General features: G+C 48.5%; 1 protein-coding gene across 13 annotated transcripts in view; it reads left to right on the top strand.

The window, feature by feature from the left end:
* The window catches only part of LUC7L (LUC7 like), a 41,311-nt gene that overhangs the window by 15,604 nt on the left and 7,716 nt on the right, over positions 1–17,991 (top strand). For 4 of the 13 annotated variants that reach the window (XM_082312880.1, XM_082312878.1, XM_082312881.1 and 1 more), the window contains 2 exons: positions 165–329; positions 2,876–4,549. In XM_082312880.1, the coding sequence (XP_082169006.1) occupies positions 165–329; positions 2,876–3,017 (307 nt within the window). In that variant the 3' untranslated portion in view covers positions 3,018–4,549. Of the gene's footprint in view, positions 1–164; positions 330–1,411; positions 1,474–2,875; positions 4,551–4,704; positions 4,750–4,940; positions 6,956–7,112; positions 7,307–7,328; positions 7,771–10,959; positions 11,269–12,342; positions 12,460–12,663; positions 12,853–16,828; positions 16,960–17,991 lie in introns of those variants that run through there. The other 9 variants (XM_082312886.1, XM_082312879.1, XM_082312883.1 and 6 more) reach the window with 8 other exon arrangements.

Genomic DNA, 17,991 nt, shown 5'->3' with positions numbered 1-17,991 from the left:
CTGTGGGTGATCCGCCATCTGTGTTGGCAGGGATGCGGCTGGGGGGATGAGTGCTGATGCTCTGGATATTTGTCACTCGGGAATGTCTGAGAGATGGGCTCAGGTGTACACATCTGATGTACTGGCTCGTCTCCTGAGTCTGAGGCAGTCTGTGTCCTCTTCAGATCACGGTCTCGGGATAGGAGGCGAAGACGCTCGAGATCGGCTTCCCGTGAACGGCGGAAGTCTCGCTCCCGGTCCCGAGACCGACACAGACGCCACCGGAGCCGTTCCCGCAGCCACAGCAGAGGTCACCGACGGGGGTCCAGAGACAGGAGTTCAAAACACAAGTATGTATTCCTGACATGAGTGCTTCTGGAAAGGGGAGTCCTTGGCATCACAGTGAGCCTCCCCAGTGCCTTAGAGTGAGCAGGAGTATGGCTGGTTTCTCAAGTTAGCAGCTGCAGTGTCCTGTACCAGCTCCTGGGCCAAAGCAGGATTTCCCAGTGGCTGTTTGTAGGTGGCCTCACATGAGAGCAGTAGGGCAGTAACTGTACAGCGAGATCCCAGCTTGAGAGGAGAGTCTAGGAGATAGAACTGGTTCCCTGATTTGCAGTGCTAAGCCTTGAGAAACTGCTGGTTTTCTTGTATGAGAAGCAGCACAAAGGCCTGCTTGAGCTAACTGAGGCTCCCTGGGCCTGTAAAAGCCAAGTAACTGAGAGGCAGTTTTGATGTTACATTTCTGTGGTTACTTTCTGCTTCCCAGCTTCTTCCTCTCAGTGCTGGCATGGGGAAGGAAGTGTATGATTTGGGATCTGGGGCAAGTCTTCTGTTAGGGTAAGAAGAAGACTAGTCAAGAGACAGACATTTCTTTAGGAATCTGCACTAGAGGGAGAGGGAAAAGGCAGCCGGGAGGAGGAGTATACCATTCTCCTGTCCCCGAGGAGAAGCGCTGTAGTCCAAAGAAGGGCTTTCAGTCTCTTCTGAAACTCAGGAAAACACCCACTGTGTTGGAGGAAGGATGAGGCAAGCCTATGTAGGAGTATTAGAAGAAATTGAAAGGAATCGTTGCGTTTCCTTACAGCCCTTCTAAGCCCAGCAGCAAGTCTATCTCCAGGTGCTTGCTGAAGTTAGATCTGGCTTTTTTTAAAATGCTCCTAATTAATAGGGGAGTGCTTTAGCACCATCTCACTTGATTAGGCACCACCACTCAAGTACAGTTCTAGAAACAAGCCTGCTGTTGTATGTCTTGTGTCACTTTAGCTAGGGGGTGAGAGCAGGTTTTAAAGATTCCTGATGAAGGGGAGGGAAATAACGGTCTGAAAAAATAAGTCTGTTAATAATTGAGGGGGGTGTGTAAATACTGTTGATTCTCCAATGGCTGAGATACTAAAGTCCTTTTTTAAATCTGTCTTGAACATGAAAAATAAAGAAAAGAAGTTTGGACAATTAGGAAGTGAGGAAGACCCTGTAATAACTATTACTAAAAAGCAGGTAAGGGATTACTTCGAAAACCTTGAACACATTCAAATCAGCCCATCGAGATTGTAGGGGGATTGGCTAGCTGACATACTTCCACAAAATTACTGAGAACTGGGGAGAGGCCAGGATCAGTTTAAGAAAATAAAACAAAAACAAGAGAACAAACAGAACAACCCTGTTTCCTGAAAGAGTGTAGCTTCTGTTTTCACCTCGAGAATTAATGAAACCTGCATGCAGGTTCTGCTGGTCTGAGGTCTCACTTGTACAAAGAAATGGAGAGCCTCTCGCAGGATCTGGAGATCTTGGGGTAGGAGGACTGCAGGCAGCAGGCATTGCTGTGGGAACAGGAAGAGAGTTAATCTCATCGGACAGACTCCTGTTGTCTTCTGGTTAAATGACACAACTTAATGAAAATGAAATGGCTCATGCGAGACAGAGGGCTGTAAGGTTTTAATATAGCAATTATGCAGTATTTCTACGCCTTACAATCAGCATCAATGACAGCTGGAAAACCTCTAAGGTACCTGCCAGGTCCTCTTCTTGCAACTGCAAAGAAGAGCCCGTGTAGTGAGTCTAGAGTAAAATGTGCTGCCTCTGCGGGGTCTGTGAAAGCCTCTGCCTAGTTCTGGAGGGGTACGGGCCGCTGGAGCTCATTCAGGATCAGCGCCTTTTGGAGGCTGCTCGTCGATAAGCTGGCATGAATCATACAGGAAAACAGCCTTTTCAGATTGGACCTAACATGAAGCCCTCTGCTTAATTCTGTGTGGGCCGATACAGCGAAGCACTGCTGAAAATCTGTAGCTGTCATTTGGGCAGGCTGTGAAAAGATTCGCCTGTGTTGTGGGCTGTGAATATAAATCTGTATCGTCCTGGCTTTGAACCCAGGATGCTGCCAAGGACAACGCTTGTCAGGATGCAAAGCAGAAAAAGCCCAGGGCTGAGCAAGTGTTTGAGTCCAAAGAATACAGTTGGTATTTAAAGCAGTTGAGCAGAAAGCCATGAGCTTAGAGCATAATGAAAAAAGCACTCTAGAAGGCACGAACAGAGCTGAGCGATAGACGAGGAAGAAATTGCAAGCACTTCAGTATGGCCCAGTAAACTAATAAGGGGCCCAGGGAAGATTTCAGAGAGCCCCTGTGGCAACAGCTTGAAAGGATCCGTCTAAGGAGAGAGTAATAAAGGCTGCGCCGTGCTCTCAGCGCTGCAAAACTGGCGTTCTCTTACATAAAGCGTGTAGAGGGACCAGAGCTGCTGTCTTGGGGGACACCACTCCCGACATCACAGTACCTAGGCATATTTCTGTAAGAAACCTGTTATGCCACAGCCCCATTAGGGAAAGATGATGTAATGTTATGCATATTTGAAAATTCTTTTAGTTGTGAAGCTTATAGCGACGGTTTACTTTGTACTTCAGATCTTCTAGAGATCGATCTTCAAGAGAAAAGTCACGAGACAGAGAGAGGAAAGAGAAGAGCTCTTCTGAGAGGCGGCACGAGAGCACAAATGGCAAATCTCGTTCCAAGAGATCAGAAGAGAGAGAAGCTGGCGAGATCTGAACTCAAACGATCTGTGTTGCACTGTAAATAGTCTGATAAACATTCTACACAAAGCCTAAATTTCCCATTTATATTTACTGAATACAACTCATCTTTTGTAGTTTGGAATTTTTATTGTTTGGCAGATAGCTGTGAGTTTGTAGAGACACAGAGTTACGTACTGTTTAACAGGATTTTGTTTTAGTAGGAATAAATAAATCTGGACGGATCGTTTTCAATTCAGGCCAGTGGTTGACACACTGTGTTTGTCCTGACCCAGCGAACGCGGCAGTCAGGGGCAGTGCTGGGGTCGGAGACCCAAGCTGCCGTGACGTTTGTAACGCTGCAGCCCTTTCCAAAAGATCTACCTGACCCTTTGTGAGTGCACCAGTAGCACTGGTTCTCACTTAATTAATTTTTCCTTCTGTTTATATATGCTAAAAGAAATTCAGAAGTGTGGGGTTTTTTTTCCTTTTAGCGCTTAGCCACCTCATTTTTATGTCTCCAGCATTTGAGAGTTGCCTCAGTATTCCCGCTAAGTCAAGACAGACAAAATTTGGCCCTGATCTGCCTATTTCGAAAGCTGTTCATCTTTGTGAGGATGACTGAATCAGCTGGAGCGCATTTCTAAGATGAGCTCAAGTCTGGTTTTAGTACCTTTACAGATCAGATACTGCGTGTAAAAACAGTGGAAAATCTGGGCTGATTTCTTCTGCAGAGGAGTACAGCCACAGCTAGTCTGCCTATTTACTGTGCACTCCAGAGTCAGAGCTTCCTCGGAGGAGTTTTCTGACTTGCAAAAAAAGCGTTGGTGTGTGTTTTTCAAGGCCAGTCAGGCGGAAGGTGGCCGAGGGGCAGAGGTGACTCCGGATGGAGCAAAATCCAGGGGCAGGGCGAGGAAAGGAGTCGCCCGTCTGGGCGTGCACCGCTTCTGGGACCGAGGCACCGGCTGTGTCCTAAGGTGTCTGGGAGGAATTTGCGTATTGTAACTAGCTTCTTTGTAACTAGGTTTATTTTGCAGTAGGGGAGGAAGGCCGCCTCGCCGTGCCGGCCGCGGCCGCCACCCCCAGGATCGGTATTTTGTGAGAATTGTGTGAGTAAAGCACTCGCCGCCCGCCGAGCTGGCCGCTGGCGGGGCCTCGGCCTGCCCGCTGCTCGTTAGCTCGGCGAGGCTGCTTCTCTTTAATTACAGACAGCTGGCTCCTGGCGTTTCCAGGCGGTGGACGGTGTCTGTACGTGCTGTTTGAAGGCCGTCTGTCCGGCGCGGGGGGCTCCGGCCGCCGCTTCTCCCCTCGGCGGCCCCCATAAGCTGCTTAACGGTTTCGGTTTCCCTGCGGCCGTCCCGGCGCTCCCTCGGTGTTAGTCCTTAGTGCATGCCACCCCCTTCCCTGTCCGTTTTTACAACTAATTCCGCGGTTTCACGTCTTGTTTTTTGTAACCTCCGTGTCGGGTGAGGGGAGAGCGGGGCCCGGGGGGCGGCGGGCGCGCTCTCGGGATGCCTGTACGTGACTGTGCTGTTCTCTCGCGGTCTGATCGCATTAAAGATCTGTGTTTGTGGCTCCCAGTGCTGCCCGGACTCGTTCTTTGCGGGTTCCCCGCCGCCGCCGCCGCCGGGCCGCGCCGCCCGCCCCCGCCCGCCGCACTGCGCAGGCGCGGCTGCGGGCGGGGTGGAAGCGGGCCGCTGCGTCGTGGCGTCACTTCCGCGCGATAGGCGGCGGGGGATGGCGGCGGAAGTGACGGCGGTGGCGGCGGGGTGAGTGCGGAGCGGAGCGGGGCGGGGGTCGGCCCGGCCGGGGCCCGCGGCCTCCCGCGGCGGCGGGGGGAGGCTGGGCTGGGCAGGGCGGGGTGCGGCCTCCCGCTGCGCCCCGGCTGGGCTGCGGGCCGCTCCCCCGGCGGGCCCCGGCGCTGCCTTTCGGGGAAGGGAGCCGGGCACCGGCCGCTCCGCCGGCGGGAACCGCGCGGTGCCGGAGCGGAGCTCAGAGCGGGAAGCGGGGTTTGGTTAAGCCCGTGGGCGGCTGGCGGCAGGGTGGGTCCCACGCTGCCGGCTGGGGGGCAGCGCGGCTCGGAGGCGAAACGCCGCAGGCGGCTGTGCCGCGCTCCCCGCCGCGGCCGGCCCGGCCCGGCCCTCCGCCTGGCCCCGGGGTTTGCTGTCCGCCTTCAGCAGCTCGCAAGAGTTGCCCAAAACCATATCAAGAAGCCTGGGAAAAAATTTAATCCCTTTTGCAAAATCCTGGGGCTCTGCCGAGGCAGCTCGTTGCTCTAATCCTCCGTTTGATCTGAGCTGGTTCGTCCTGCGCGGCTGGCGGGCTGCGTAGGAGTCCCGAGGAGACGCTTACACAGCACCTGGAAGCGCGGGTCCGTGTTTCAATCAGACAGAAATACCTGAAACCCCTCACCTCCGCAGAGCTCAGCACACAGCCTTCAGCACTAATCCTGGAGAGGCTTCAAATCCGCGCTTCGCTTCTCCTCAGCAGGCCACAAGCCTACTCTACAGGCATGAATTAGAGCGTTTCTTGTAGAAAGAAAAATACGTTAATGTGTTAAGTTGTGATCTCATTTCCACCCTTTTTTCCTTATTTTGGAAAGCGAAAACCCCTTACATACCTGCTGGGAGTCAGAGGGGCAGCCCGCCCTGCAGGGAGGGACGGCTCAGCGTGACTGGAGCCAGCCCTCCCCCCTGCCGGGGCAGAATTGGGCCCCCTTCGAGGGGCTGCCTGTGGAGGCTGGAAGCAGAGAGGCTCCGCAGGGCTGGCCGTTGGGTGTGCGGGGGAAATGGCCCATGAGTGAGCTTTCCTCCGTGTATGTGTGTAAGAGAGGAAAATAAAAATTCAATTTCTGGGGAGAGAAAAGAAGTTTCTCTTGGAGATAGCCGACAAGGACAACGGTGGCTGGAGGAAGGCTGCTGTTCCGTGCTACCATAGACCTCGCTAGGCTGTGCAGGAAGGATCCAGTGGGCAGCACGGAGTTTGTGACCTGTGGAACAAGTGCTCCACTTAAAAAATGTACTTTTTTTTTGTCTTTTTAATAAACGTACGTGAAATGACCACAGCCTCTTCTAAAGGGTTTTCATGCACCGAGGTCTCCTCAAAGTCCCTATTGTGTTAAATGCCTGGCGGTGCAGAGAAGCCACTGTGCTTCTGGCGCAAGCGGGGGAGCCCCGTGGATGAGGTGGGGATGTCTCTGACGTGAGAGGTTGAAACAGCTCGCTAACTGCTACTTGTGGGGCTGACGCAAGGGATCTGCAGCAGTCAGTGAGGGGAAGTGGCTTGGATCCAGCGAAGCTTGTAACTTCTGGGATGATAAGTGGCACACGTTTCTGCTGCTCGGTTGTTATTACTGGCCTAACCCTATAATCAGTTCCACACAGCTTTGCAGCTTTAATGCTGTTTTTCATCTTAGAGAGTTTTGCTCTTCCTGTCGCTCTCTTGGAAAAAGTACTGGATGGTGTTTTGCTCTTCACTAAACAGATTGAGTTTCTCTGCTCGAACCCCAACTGTAGTGAAAACTGCTCTGGAAAAGAGGACTTTTCTCCTACAGAGGACAGATGTATCACATTCTGAGGTGACGTTTGGCTGTGCTCTGGAGGAGTTTCTAATTCACTTGCTGTGAATGCTCTGTGGCACGTGTTGAGTCTCCACCGGAGGGTTAAGCGCCATTTAAGAAGAACCTGGTGTTTTGAAGAGACCTTTGTTAACAGAGGCAAAATAGCAAGCGTGAGGGGAGAGGAAAGGAGAGCTGTAGCAGCAGAATGCGGGTGTTTCTCTGAGCTGGGTGCCTGCATTGTCTTTGGTGTGGTCTGGGTTACAAACCATGTCCTTCAACAGCCATAAGGATGCAAGCAGGAGCAGAGGTACCCCGGCGTCAGAAGGGCATGGTCTCGAGGCAGTTCTCCCCGCCAGCCCATGGCTGCAACTTTATATCGAGAAAGAATTATGAGCTGCAGATGACCCAGCAAAACTGTAAGCTTGTGTACGCAGTGCAGTCTGAGTGTGTTTGGAAAGGAAAATCGCCTCATTTGGGGGAAATCTTATGTATTACTTCCTTGTGGCTGGACCCTGATGTAAGTGGGACTGCAGAAAAGGGAAAAAATGACCGAATAATGTCTTGATGTTGCAGCAGGTGACTGCCCGGCGGGTTCGCTGCAGTGCCATGCCGTACATCAGATCAAAACTGAACAGTCTGCTCGTGGAAGACAGCTGTGAAGGGAACGTTGCATCTTGTTGAGACCAAAATTGGGAAGCTGTTTCGTCATTGTTGATTGCAGCTTGGGGCTTCAGCAATTTCTGGCTGACAGGAAGGAAACCTGTAAGGTGCTTAAAACAAAAAAGTACAGGACCAAAACACCCAAGTGCTGTGTTTAGCTTCCTAAAATGGCCAGTCAGAATCTGATTTCATCGTTCCGTGAAAGATATAAACACGTTGAACATCAAATCTAAGTTATGATATATTGCTAGAAATTTTCCAGGAAGAACTTGTGCGTGGTGAGATTACAAATGCTGTGGTTTGGTATTTTATGGGTGGAAAATGAGTTAAACCTTCCATCACACTGATACTTAAATGATTTCTGTCACCAGTTTTCATACATCTGGCTGTGTGCAGTTCTCTGTGCTTGTCAGGCAGTTCTAGCTGGCTGGTAATGATAGTTTGTCTCTTGGATTTGGCTGTGGCTTGGCGCTAACCACTTGCTGCACAAGTTTCACTGGTTTGATTCAGATCACATCTGTAAATCTGCGCTGTAGCTTCAGGAGAAGATTAAAGTCAGTGCCCCACGAAGGTGAGTAAAGCCATGTTTGTCCTGAGCGCAGCATTGCTACTGTGGGACAGGAAAGGGTATTTGTTCCTCCTTGGCTCTGATCCTGCTCCTAGCTCGTCCTGTTGCTGGGGGTAAGTAGCCTTTGAAGCTTGGGGAGCGATGGAAGTGTGCACACCGGCAAATGAAGTCGTATGGAATGCAGATCCTGGCTGTACTGCAGCGCTCCTTGGGCTGTGTGGGTTCAGTTTGGCTCTGCTGCATGCAGTTTCTAATTATTTCCTTTTCTGTGAAGTCTTTTTGCCATGTTTTCTCACGGTGAGGCCTCCCATCCTCAAGCAGAAAGCCAGTGCTAGCTACAAGATCTAGTGCGTGCAGCGTGTGTTAATAATGCAGCAGCACACGATCCTGTCGTTGCATATTTCCTTGCAAGGTGCCTGGATGCGTTAAACTTTCCAGTGAAATATTTTGTGTCCTCTACCAGCAGGAGACAAAGTGCCGGCTGCTAGAGGACAGTAAAATCATCCGAAATGCACACTATCATTTTCTGCTTGTCTTCAATTAAACTGATTACCAGACTTCTTTGTTGTTCAGAGCTCAGACCGTTTCACATGCTGCCAGCATGTACTTTGGCAACTGCAGGCGATGGGATTTCCTGCATTGTTTGAGTCTTTGCTGTTGACCTTTGTGATCGTTGTTCTGGCACTGCCTCTGCGCTGGCAGGGGTGCAAAGGGCATTATTCAAACCCTGAAAGAAAAGAGAAAGAATTGCTTTAAAGGCATTGAGTGCTCTTTGTTATCAGTGGCTCCTAGGGTCATTGCTGCAAAAGAAGGGGAATTGCTGGGGCTGTCAGGATAATTACCACTTTTTTCATTGTTCTCATCCCAGTCTAGATGACAGTGGCGTGATTTATAGTGAGTCATAAAAATATGCCTTCCATACAGCATTAAGATGGTGGCCCTTTTGGACTAAGTGGAGAGAAGCCTGGTTTTGGTTCTTCTTGGGAAGTCTTGTAGGAGCTGGAAGCACTCGGCTGTGCCCGGGAGGTTTCCTGGCTCCGCCCTGGGGAATGCGGAGGGCTCCGCTGGAGAGGCCGGTGGGGTTGTGCTGGAGCCCTGTTGCAGCCCACACCATGGACGCTGGCTACCGCAGCATTTGAGAAGGTCCACCCCTCCCTGCTGCTGGAGACAGGCACACCAGAGATACACGAGCCATCTGCCTCATCGCAAGGGAGGCTGCGTGACCGATTCCTGCCGCTGTCCCCATCGCTGCAGCGGTGGTAGCTCTGCTGCGGTAAATCATTTGCTCAGCCTGTGCCTGGAGCCTTGTACCTTGAACTGCTAGAGGTCAGGTCCTTGGCCGGCTCTGGTAACGGAGTGGTGCTCGGCTTGCCAGCATGATGGCCAGGTTGGGGGGAAGGCTGAATGCACGGCTCTTCCTTTTCTTCCCCTTTGCACCTGGAGCCTTCCTGCCCGTCTCCTCTGTCAGGTGCCTGCGGTTGGTCTGGAAACAGCCGGCCTCGTGAAGGTGTCTCTGGTGTTGCTGGTGACGCGAAGGGCCGATGAGGTCTTTGGAGTAAGATCTTTGGAATAAGATACAACTTCTACATTATTGATTTAATTGCATTTGCGTAGTATTGTGCAGCTTGAATTAAATTGTCTGGAGCGAGATCTTGTACTCGATGTGCTGTTGTAGAATAAATGCCAGAGTGCTGGGGTTGGAGTAAGTGCTTTGTAACTCCAGCCTTGTAAGTCCAGCGGGCACTGAGGTTAGCTAGGGGATTGACAGCAGCATGCCAGGCTGTCCCGCTCGCCCCATGCGCTCAGACCCTGCCTCGCTGTAGGTCTGTACCCCCTGTGATTTGTACCCAGAAGAGAAGATGCCTCTGCAGCTCTTCCCTGCAGGTGGACAGGGACAACCCGGGGAGGTGAGGCCCCCCCCAGTCGAGCTGCAGCTGCCTGAAGGAGCCTGGCCTCCCAAGGGTGACTTGTGTTTCTTTGAACCTGTAAATGAACTTGGGCATGAAACGTGAGACGTAACGAGCCCCGTTGTTGTTGGAGTTGAAAGCCCAAGCTCTCTGTGTTGTGTGCTGGTGCTGAGCTTAAGCTATTTTCTGCTGGGGAAGTAAATTGCTCCAGCGGACAATCCAGGCACGTGACTGCTGGGGCACGGTCATGGAAAATTGGCTCGGTTGTCATGTTTATTTGCTCTGATATAACTTTTTATGACACTGTCATGCAGCTTTTTCCAAGGCTAATGGAATGTGTTATTCTTTATTTCTTCCCTTCCGCTATTTTTTTAAAGAAGCACTATCAGAGGAACTGTATATAACATTGACTTTATTGTTGTTGTGGGTAATGAGTTACAGGCTTCTGTAACCGACCAGGGCTTTTTCTTTTTTTTCCCTTTTTATAACAAATTAGTACAGAACCCCTCTGTTACTGTAGCTGTAGCTCAACATTATGTTTTATAGCAGGAGAAAGTAAAATAGCAGTTGTTAGCTCGTCTTCCATTCTGATGAAATCAAATTTGCCTGATTTTAGTCTCAGCTTGTGCCGTCTTTTTCCTCTGGGGAGGGAAATAATCACTCTCTTGCCTTCTGCAGGGCTGGGTTGCTAAACTTATCAAGTGGTTTCTCATCTGAGAAGGTGTTGAATAACTTTGGTTTGTTCCTGTACAGCATATGCTGGTGTTTGTTTCTCTCTCTCTCTCTCTCCCTCTCTCTCTCCCCCCCCCCCCGGGGAAGCTCAAGTGCTCATTACAGTAGGGAACAGCCTTATGTTAGGATACAAAGATCAGGAGTGTTTCCTTTCACCTCTCCAGCTGGGAGTCAGACTGACATATATGGGAGGTGGCAAGAAGTCTTTGCCGCAAAAGAAGCTTTTGGTGTGGTTTTCTTGAGGGAGACCTACAGACCAGTCAGTCCTTTCCACGTAGAGGCTGTAGCCTTCTTTGTCCAGGTCTAGCAGAGCTGATTTCCTCCTCTGAAGAAGAAATAGTGCTATTCCTGCATCCCACGGTCTCTCCCCATTGCTCCGTGTGGGAGACCTCCGGTACCAACAGCGCTTTGTATCCGGCTCTGTGACAATGCACTGATTTGCTCACCTCCCATTAAATGTTTCCAGCATGAATATCAGGTAGTAACAGAATATTTTTGTTGTTTTTTTGATATATTCCAAAATCTATTTTAACTGCTCTTTCCGTTGTTGCAGGCGAAGGGGAAGAAGGGTGTTTGAATACTGATGAATGAGCTGCGATGGATAACAAAGACTCGGAAGCTGAGATCCACCCTCTGAAGACTGAGGACGTAAAAGCTCAAGAGAACCATGAAAACTCTGTGGAGAGAAGAATTATTAGCAAGCAGTCATCGCGACTGTCTCGGCTGTCTCGGTGGCGCACTGCCGCCTTCTTCATCTCATTGTTTCTGTGTCTGATAATTGTGTTTGCTTTCTCGTTTATCATTCCTTGCCCAGAGAGGCCAGTTTCAGAAAGAACATGGTTCCGAAACTACGACAATGCAGGTGAGCTTGCTGTAGCAGAATAAATACCTACCAATAGTCCTTTTCCTTTATGACCCGTGAGTTTGAATTGTGGAGCTCTACCTAAGCATGATCTGCAGCCAGGCCTGCAGGGATGGTGCCCCTGGGAGCGAGAGCTGTGAATACCTGACCTGGATAAGCAGTGGCCCGTCATAATTGGAGTGGCCTTCCAGGAGGTGTTTACAGGATCTGATGGAGAAATTAGATGCTGCTCTGAAGCACTAACAAGGTAGCAGGACAACCTCATTTGGAAAAAAAAATGGGGAAGGGTATCTGGGAATAAATCTTTGTTGAAGTTTGGTCTGTAAAACGTTCCCTTGAAGTTTGAGCTGAGGTTTGGAGACAATTAGGCATTTTTTCCTCTGTCAGTATGACTTTCTAACTTTTCCCCATGGCTAACAGGAAGGGGAGAAGAAGAAATGCATCTTGTTTTTTTTATAAATTGCACAAATTTATAGTTCCTTTAATCGGCTCTTTAGCCTGGGTACTGCTCCCTGGTGGCTCGGCATTCGCTTCTGTGAAAGTTTTTCTTTAATGTTATGTGCAGTGGGTGCATGCTGGTTATGCTATAAACGCAGAGATAGTGCTCACCAGCAGGGACTGAGCTTTGTGTGTTAATGCAGAAATCCCAAGTTCTGCTGCTCTGAGCTGAAGAAAGCTGCTTTTAGCTGAGAGTGAGAGAGATGGAATATCTGAGGCTGGGTTTCATGGGGTTTGGGCTTTTTTTTTTTATATTTCAGGAGTAGCAACCCCACACCAAGACCAGAGTTGTTCTTTGTTCAGCATAGTTCAAATTCTGGCTGCTTGGTTATAAAAAAAGACAAATCCTCTGGGGGATAGCAAATTTAAAAAATCCTTTGGCACTAACTTCCAGTCCTTGGTACTCATGTAGATGGCTTTTTTTTTTTTTAATACAAAAGCCAATTTGTCCTGATGTTACACTGTCAGAGATGGAGGCAGTGAGTAGGTCTCTAGGAATTTGTGCTTTGCTGCAGCTAGCTCTGCTGTTGCTTGAGGCAATCCTCACCAGCGCCTGGCTTGTGATCTCTTTTGCAGTGGCCTACCAGTTTCTGGCTATAGAAGATGTGAACGAAGACAAAGTGCAAGATGTTGTCTTTGCTTTCAAAGCTAGCAACAGCAGCAGCAGCGTCAACAGATCCTGTCTGGATGAAGGTAGCTGATTCAGAAAGATAAAGCCTTGTAGTAAGGGCTGTTCTTTCTCTTAGTAGCTCTAATTAGTGAGGCTGCTATGGGACTGGGAGAGAAAACCGAGTTAGCTGGGCGGGGAGAGGAACTGGGTGAGTCCCAGCTCTCGGGTGGTGCGGAGCAGCAAAGGTAGGTGTAGGTAGTGCTCCCCCTGACATCTCTTCTCTTCAGGTCTGCCTTCGCCATGTGCCTTTGTTGCTGCTGTGTCTGGCACGAATGGCAGAGTGCTCTGGGAGAGGCCTGCTGCCGAGGAGATTGAGTGGATGGAGTGTGGCATCAAGCAGCTTGGGGGGGCTGAGGCCCCAGGTTGCTTGGTCGTGGGGAAGCCGATGTCTCTTACGGCAGTTGACCTGCAGACAGGTGAGTGACGAGCAGAGTACTGCTGCCATACAGGGGACGCTGCTACTTGCTTTCCTCACCTGGTGGCCTTCAGACCTTGGAGGCTGGGGACATCAGCATGACATGACTTGCTGGTACATGAACAATGGGCACAGAGTATTTATTATCTTGAAAACCTTGCCAGAGCCATTTGCTGGGCTGTTGAGTAGTGCCTGTTCTCTCAGCCTCTCTGTTCCAAAGGCTGGACACTGTTGTGGTGGTTTGTGCCAGCCACTGTATTATAAGAACAACTTTTCAACAGCTTTTGAAACAGGAGAAGCAGTCACTAGCTGTGAGTGTTACTTTATACTCTCATGGGCTGGACACAAACCCGCGTTTCTTAGTTGTTTGCGTGTGAGTGCTAGGAGTGCCTGCAGTGGCAAAAGGAGTGGGAGTTTTAGGGATTTATGATTTTAAAGTTGTCAAGGAGAGCACTTAGGATAAGTACTCACCAGTTTCAGTAGTCCAGGATTTTGCCTGGTTCCTCTGGAAAGCCCTGTTAATTTCTGAACCTATAGATGGAGAAATTCATCATCATCTTGCCTAATGTGGGGTGAGGGTAAAGAGTGCCTGTACTTCTCTAGGAACAGAGCAGTCACCATCTCTTGTACCTTGAGCCTTCCTCGCTGATGAAGCCTGAAATACATTTCCATTTTGGGGGTCACTGTTTCAAAGGTTCTAAACAATGTATGTTCTCCCTTGAAAACATGCCTAGGATCGCATCCTCTGTATCTAGTATTGAACCCCTCACACCCTATTTTCCAAAAACTGGGAGAGAGAAATAGCAAGAGGTATAGCTGTAAGGAATCTGAGGAAAATCTAGTGTAGCTTTTAATTTCCAGTGTACATGAAAGTGTAGACACACACAGGGCTGGAAAGCTTCTGTACCAACTGAGATATCTTGCCACCATTTCCCTCATCAATAGGCTTTAGCACAGGTTATTTATAGACAATTAATGAAGTAGTTGTTTTTAGGTCAAAGTGTAGAAAGGTGACTGCTGAGCCAAAGGCACAGAACTAAAGACAGCCATAAAGAAATAGCATAAGCATGGAGAGAAGGAACCAGGCTAAGCCACAGGTCACAGCAACAATACGGTAAGAAAACATTCCATGGATAAATTAAAAGCAAGAGATAAAAAATTGCTTCAGATGGAAAAGTGAATAACCCAGAAGTTGACGTATTTGTTATCTTTTTGCGATTAAGTAGGTTAAAAGGGGTTTCTTAGCGTAGTTGACTTTTACTGGAGGTTAGGAGGGCAGATCAGAATAAAATGTATTTAAATAGGCTAAATGTATTTAAAGTGGCAGAGTCTGACTTACATTGCATTGTGCTAAAAACAGTAGTCAGAACAATCTTTAGCTGTTAATGATTCATCGATTCATCCTCGCTGAGGATTGGTGAGATTCCAGGGTGCTCAGGCTGCCTAGCCTCTGCCTGTAGGAAGATTGAAGGAGAGGTAGGCAGATTATCATCTGAAAGTGTCTGACGTGGTTTTGATCTTTAAATGCTGATAAAGTTAGTGCTTTTTTATCAATTCCAGTTGTGTGAAGTCTTGCTTTCTTCATTGCCAGAATAAGTGACCTGAGCAAACAAGAAGGAAAGTGTAGCATTGCATGCTTTTGTTTGTGTGGGACATCTAACATTCCTGCACGTTTATCTTACAAGCAAACTGGGACACGAGCTTAAGATTAGCTGTTCCAGGTCAAAGCAAAAGTCTGTGTAGCTGGGTGTTCCACCTCCACTGGGGCCAGAAGCAGAGAGCTGAGGAATGGGACAGGAGTAAGTGTATTGTCACACCTTCTCTCTTTACCTTATCCTCCAGCAGCCTGCATTGTGAGCCCTGTGAGCAGTTCTGGTCCTCGCTGGTCTCCTAAGGGATATGGCAGAAAGGGGACCACAATGACCAGATGTATGAAATTGCTTCTGTGCAAGAATCACTAAATAAACCAGAACTCCAACTTGGAGAATGTGTGACAGGGAGAAAAGTCTATAGAATTACGAGTGATAAGGAGAAGAACAGGGAGTGATGATTTCCTGTCACGATTAATTCTTCATTGCTCCATGGTTCTTTTATCAAGTGATAGGTTCAGAAAAACCAAAAGGGCATACTTCTTCACATCCACTGTATGGTGGATGCCAGGAGCTTAGAAGTGTTTAGTAAGCAAGTGGGCAAGGGCACGGGAGAGGTATCTAACACTGCTCGGCAGAAAAGACCTGCCTTTGGCTCAGATAGCTTGCAAGCTGCGGACTGGGAGAGCACAGTCTTTGAATGTGCGTCTGGACCTCATCCAGCCTGAAGCAAGCAATCCTGCTTTGTGTCCTCTGCGGCTGCTTGAAGTGAGACCTGAACTCTGCCATCTAAGTCCTAAATTTATTATTCCTTCTGGACCAAAAAATACCCCAACCTTTCACCCAGGTTAGCTTTGCTGTCTAGGTACTTGTCTAATTTCCACCTTGGCTTCTGTTGCCATGCTTCTGCTGTGACCTCAGGCTCTGAGGAAGCAGGGTAGCACTCTAGATGTCAGACAGAATAGTCCCATCTCCTGTTTTTGGAGCAAAATGGGACTGGATTCACAGTTTGTGCTCTTTGGGGGTTGTGTTAGAGCATGAAAGTTTCTCAAGTCCTTTGCGTTGAATCCATCTCACTGTTACCTGTTTCTGTTAAGTGAGATGGCTCTTTTAAGAGAGTAAGATGCTTCCTCCAAAACTATATCCACTGTCTAACCAGCAAGGGATAGAGCCTTATGTATTGAAATGCGAATTTCATCAGCCTGGTCTTACTGTTGTAGCTTTGGACTGTGCTGAAGCCAGGATATAGTTATTTAAAACTTAAGTTCTCTGCTTCCTTTGCCTGTTTGTTTTCTTCGGGGGTAACATTCTTTGCCTTCCCATGATGTCCTAGGGGCACTCTTCTACTTCACATCTGTTGTCATAGTAACAAATCCAACTATTTTTTTTGGTGTTTCAGTAAAAGCTTTGGAGGAATCCTACGGGAAATACAGTCTGCCTAAAATTATTGCAGACAGCGTCAGGTAGTAATTCCTTGGCCTTCAGTACAACTGCCTTCCTGACAAAGAACAGATGATTACTTTGCATTCCTGAAATGATAATTGCCATCTGTGATACTGTTTTAAGGGGAGAGTAAGCATTTCCCCTCTGAGCACCTAGTTAGTCACTTAAGTCTTCCTTAAAGAGAAAAACCCCCACTGGTCTCCCACACACACGCACCGAATTCCACTGCAAATTCCACTGGGCAGTGACTGGAAAGTGGCCAGCAGCCCTGGGCAGAGTGTATGGAGTAAAGTCACCCAGCTGGCCTGGAGCTGTTGATGAGAAACTCCACACACACAAACACCATTTTTTAAAAAACCAAAGCTCTGCTACCTCTGTTTACAAACAAGTTTGAGCGTGCTGTGCCTGTTCTTTGAAGAAGGGAGAGGTGGGATGTGAACTGAGTTACGACTGGTCGTGTCAGTGTGGAACATCTGCCAGAACATCTGCAGGAGGCAAGTTGCAGCAAAAAGGTTTTGTTGGGAGTAGCTGCAATGCTGTGGTCAGAATTCAGCTGCTTTATGGTCTTAAAATGTCTGTGCAGATTTAAGTACACAGCAGCAAGGTTTTAGATCACAAAAAAGGATCCTCCATGACATGAACATACTGGGAAGCTTGTTAACCTAAGGGACAAGAAAAGCAAGCTGTTCTTTGTGCCCAGGATGTTAGGGTGCATTTGTGCAGGCAGCTAGAAGTACTTTCTAATATAAGTTGAAATTGTGGGTACTAGGACTCATTTGAAACGCAACGAAGTACCCCGTGATGAGCATAAATGTGACTGGCTTGTGGTGCTGATGGGCTGTAAATGGCTGGCTACTGCAAAGTACTTCGAGGAGCAGGGGCGTTAAAAGCCTTTCAACCTAAAGTGCGTTTTAGTGAATGTTTCCCAATAACTCTGTCTTCTAGGGGAGGTTCAGTGGAGACAGTCCAGTGACTTTGGAGCTAATTATACTGTGCTGACTCCCGTGTCAGTGATTCCAGATGTGGATAGTGATGGAGTTCAGGACCTGATAATCTTTATTGCTACAGGAGATAAGGTACGTCACTCTGAAGCTGTGATAAACCCAGTGGCCAGACCACAGGGCATGGCAGGAATGTTATTTATTTTGATCTTGTCGTCTAAGAGGAAGTGTCCAGAGGCCTCTCATATCTGTGGGTTTGGGGTAGGTTCTTTCCCACCCTGAAGAGACGTACTCCCAAATCAATGCAAGTGTTTTATGGTTTAAAGAAAAAAGCTGGCCAGGAATCCCTCCCCCCTTTCAGTCTGCACTCCTCACTGCGTGTTCCTGGGCTGCGTGGGGAGTGAACCTAGGCAAGATGAGCTTGCAGTTTTCTGGGACTCTGCTCAGAGAAGTGGAAGTGAACAAACCCTGACAGGTCTGGCTCTTAGATGAAAGCACAGCTGACAGCCAGCACTTTTGTACCACCACTGCCCTTTTCTAATACCTTTCATATCTCTGCCTGTGGTGTGCTTTGCATGGCTCTCTTCCTAGTGTCACTGTGCTGGTTAATTCTGACTTGGGTTCATTTAGTGAAATAGCTGCTAGTTGTGTTATCTCCGTTCCAGTATTGCTTTTCCCATTTCTTAGAAGGGGAAAGTCATGTAGCTAGGTGTTTTTATACTAAAACATCTGCATCCATGATTGAGTGGTACAGCATCATCTGCGTGCGCAAGCTGTCCTGTTTAAAGCATACAAAAGTTACGGTTCCCTGCAAATCTGATGGGAGGAGTGGGAGCCCCGTGTCCTCGTACCACAGCACTCCATAAGCAAATAGGGTTTTGCTGTCCGAGACATTGTTGTTGACAGAGTCATCAGAAATTCTATCCTCTTCAACTCCTACGTTTCTCTTCTGTTTTCTTTCTTCCTTGTTTTTGCTATCCCAGTTATCTCAAGACTTTTTTTTTAAATCTTAGGGAGCCAAGAGATGTTTGAAAGTAGTCTCTGTTCTGCAAGACTGCCTTTTGATTTGTTTTCCATTTAACCTCTCTAGCTATCTTGGTATGAAATCCCTTCCTCCCTCTGGACTTGGCAAGCACTCTGTCAACTTAAGTAAAAGTACGTTCTTTT

The sequence above is a fragment of the Platalea leucorodia genome (genome assembly GCF_965183815.1).
Source record: "Platalea leucorodia genome assembly, chromosome: 5".
Lineage (NCBI taxonomy): Eukaryota > Metazoa > Chordata > Aves > Pelecaniformes > Threskiornithidae > Platalea > Platalea leucorodia.
This window is presented reverse-complemented; position numbering and strand designations above follow the sequence as displayed.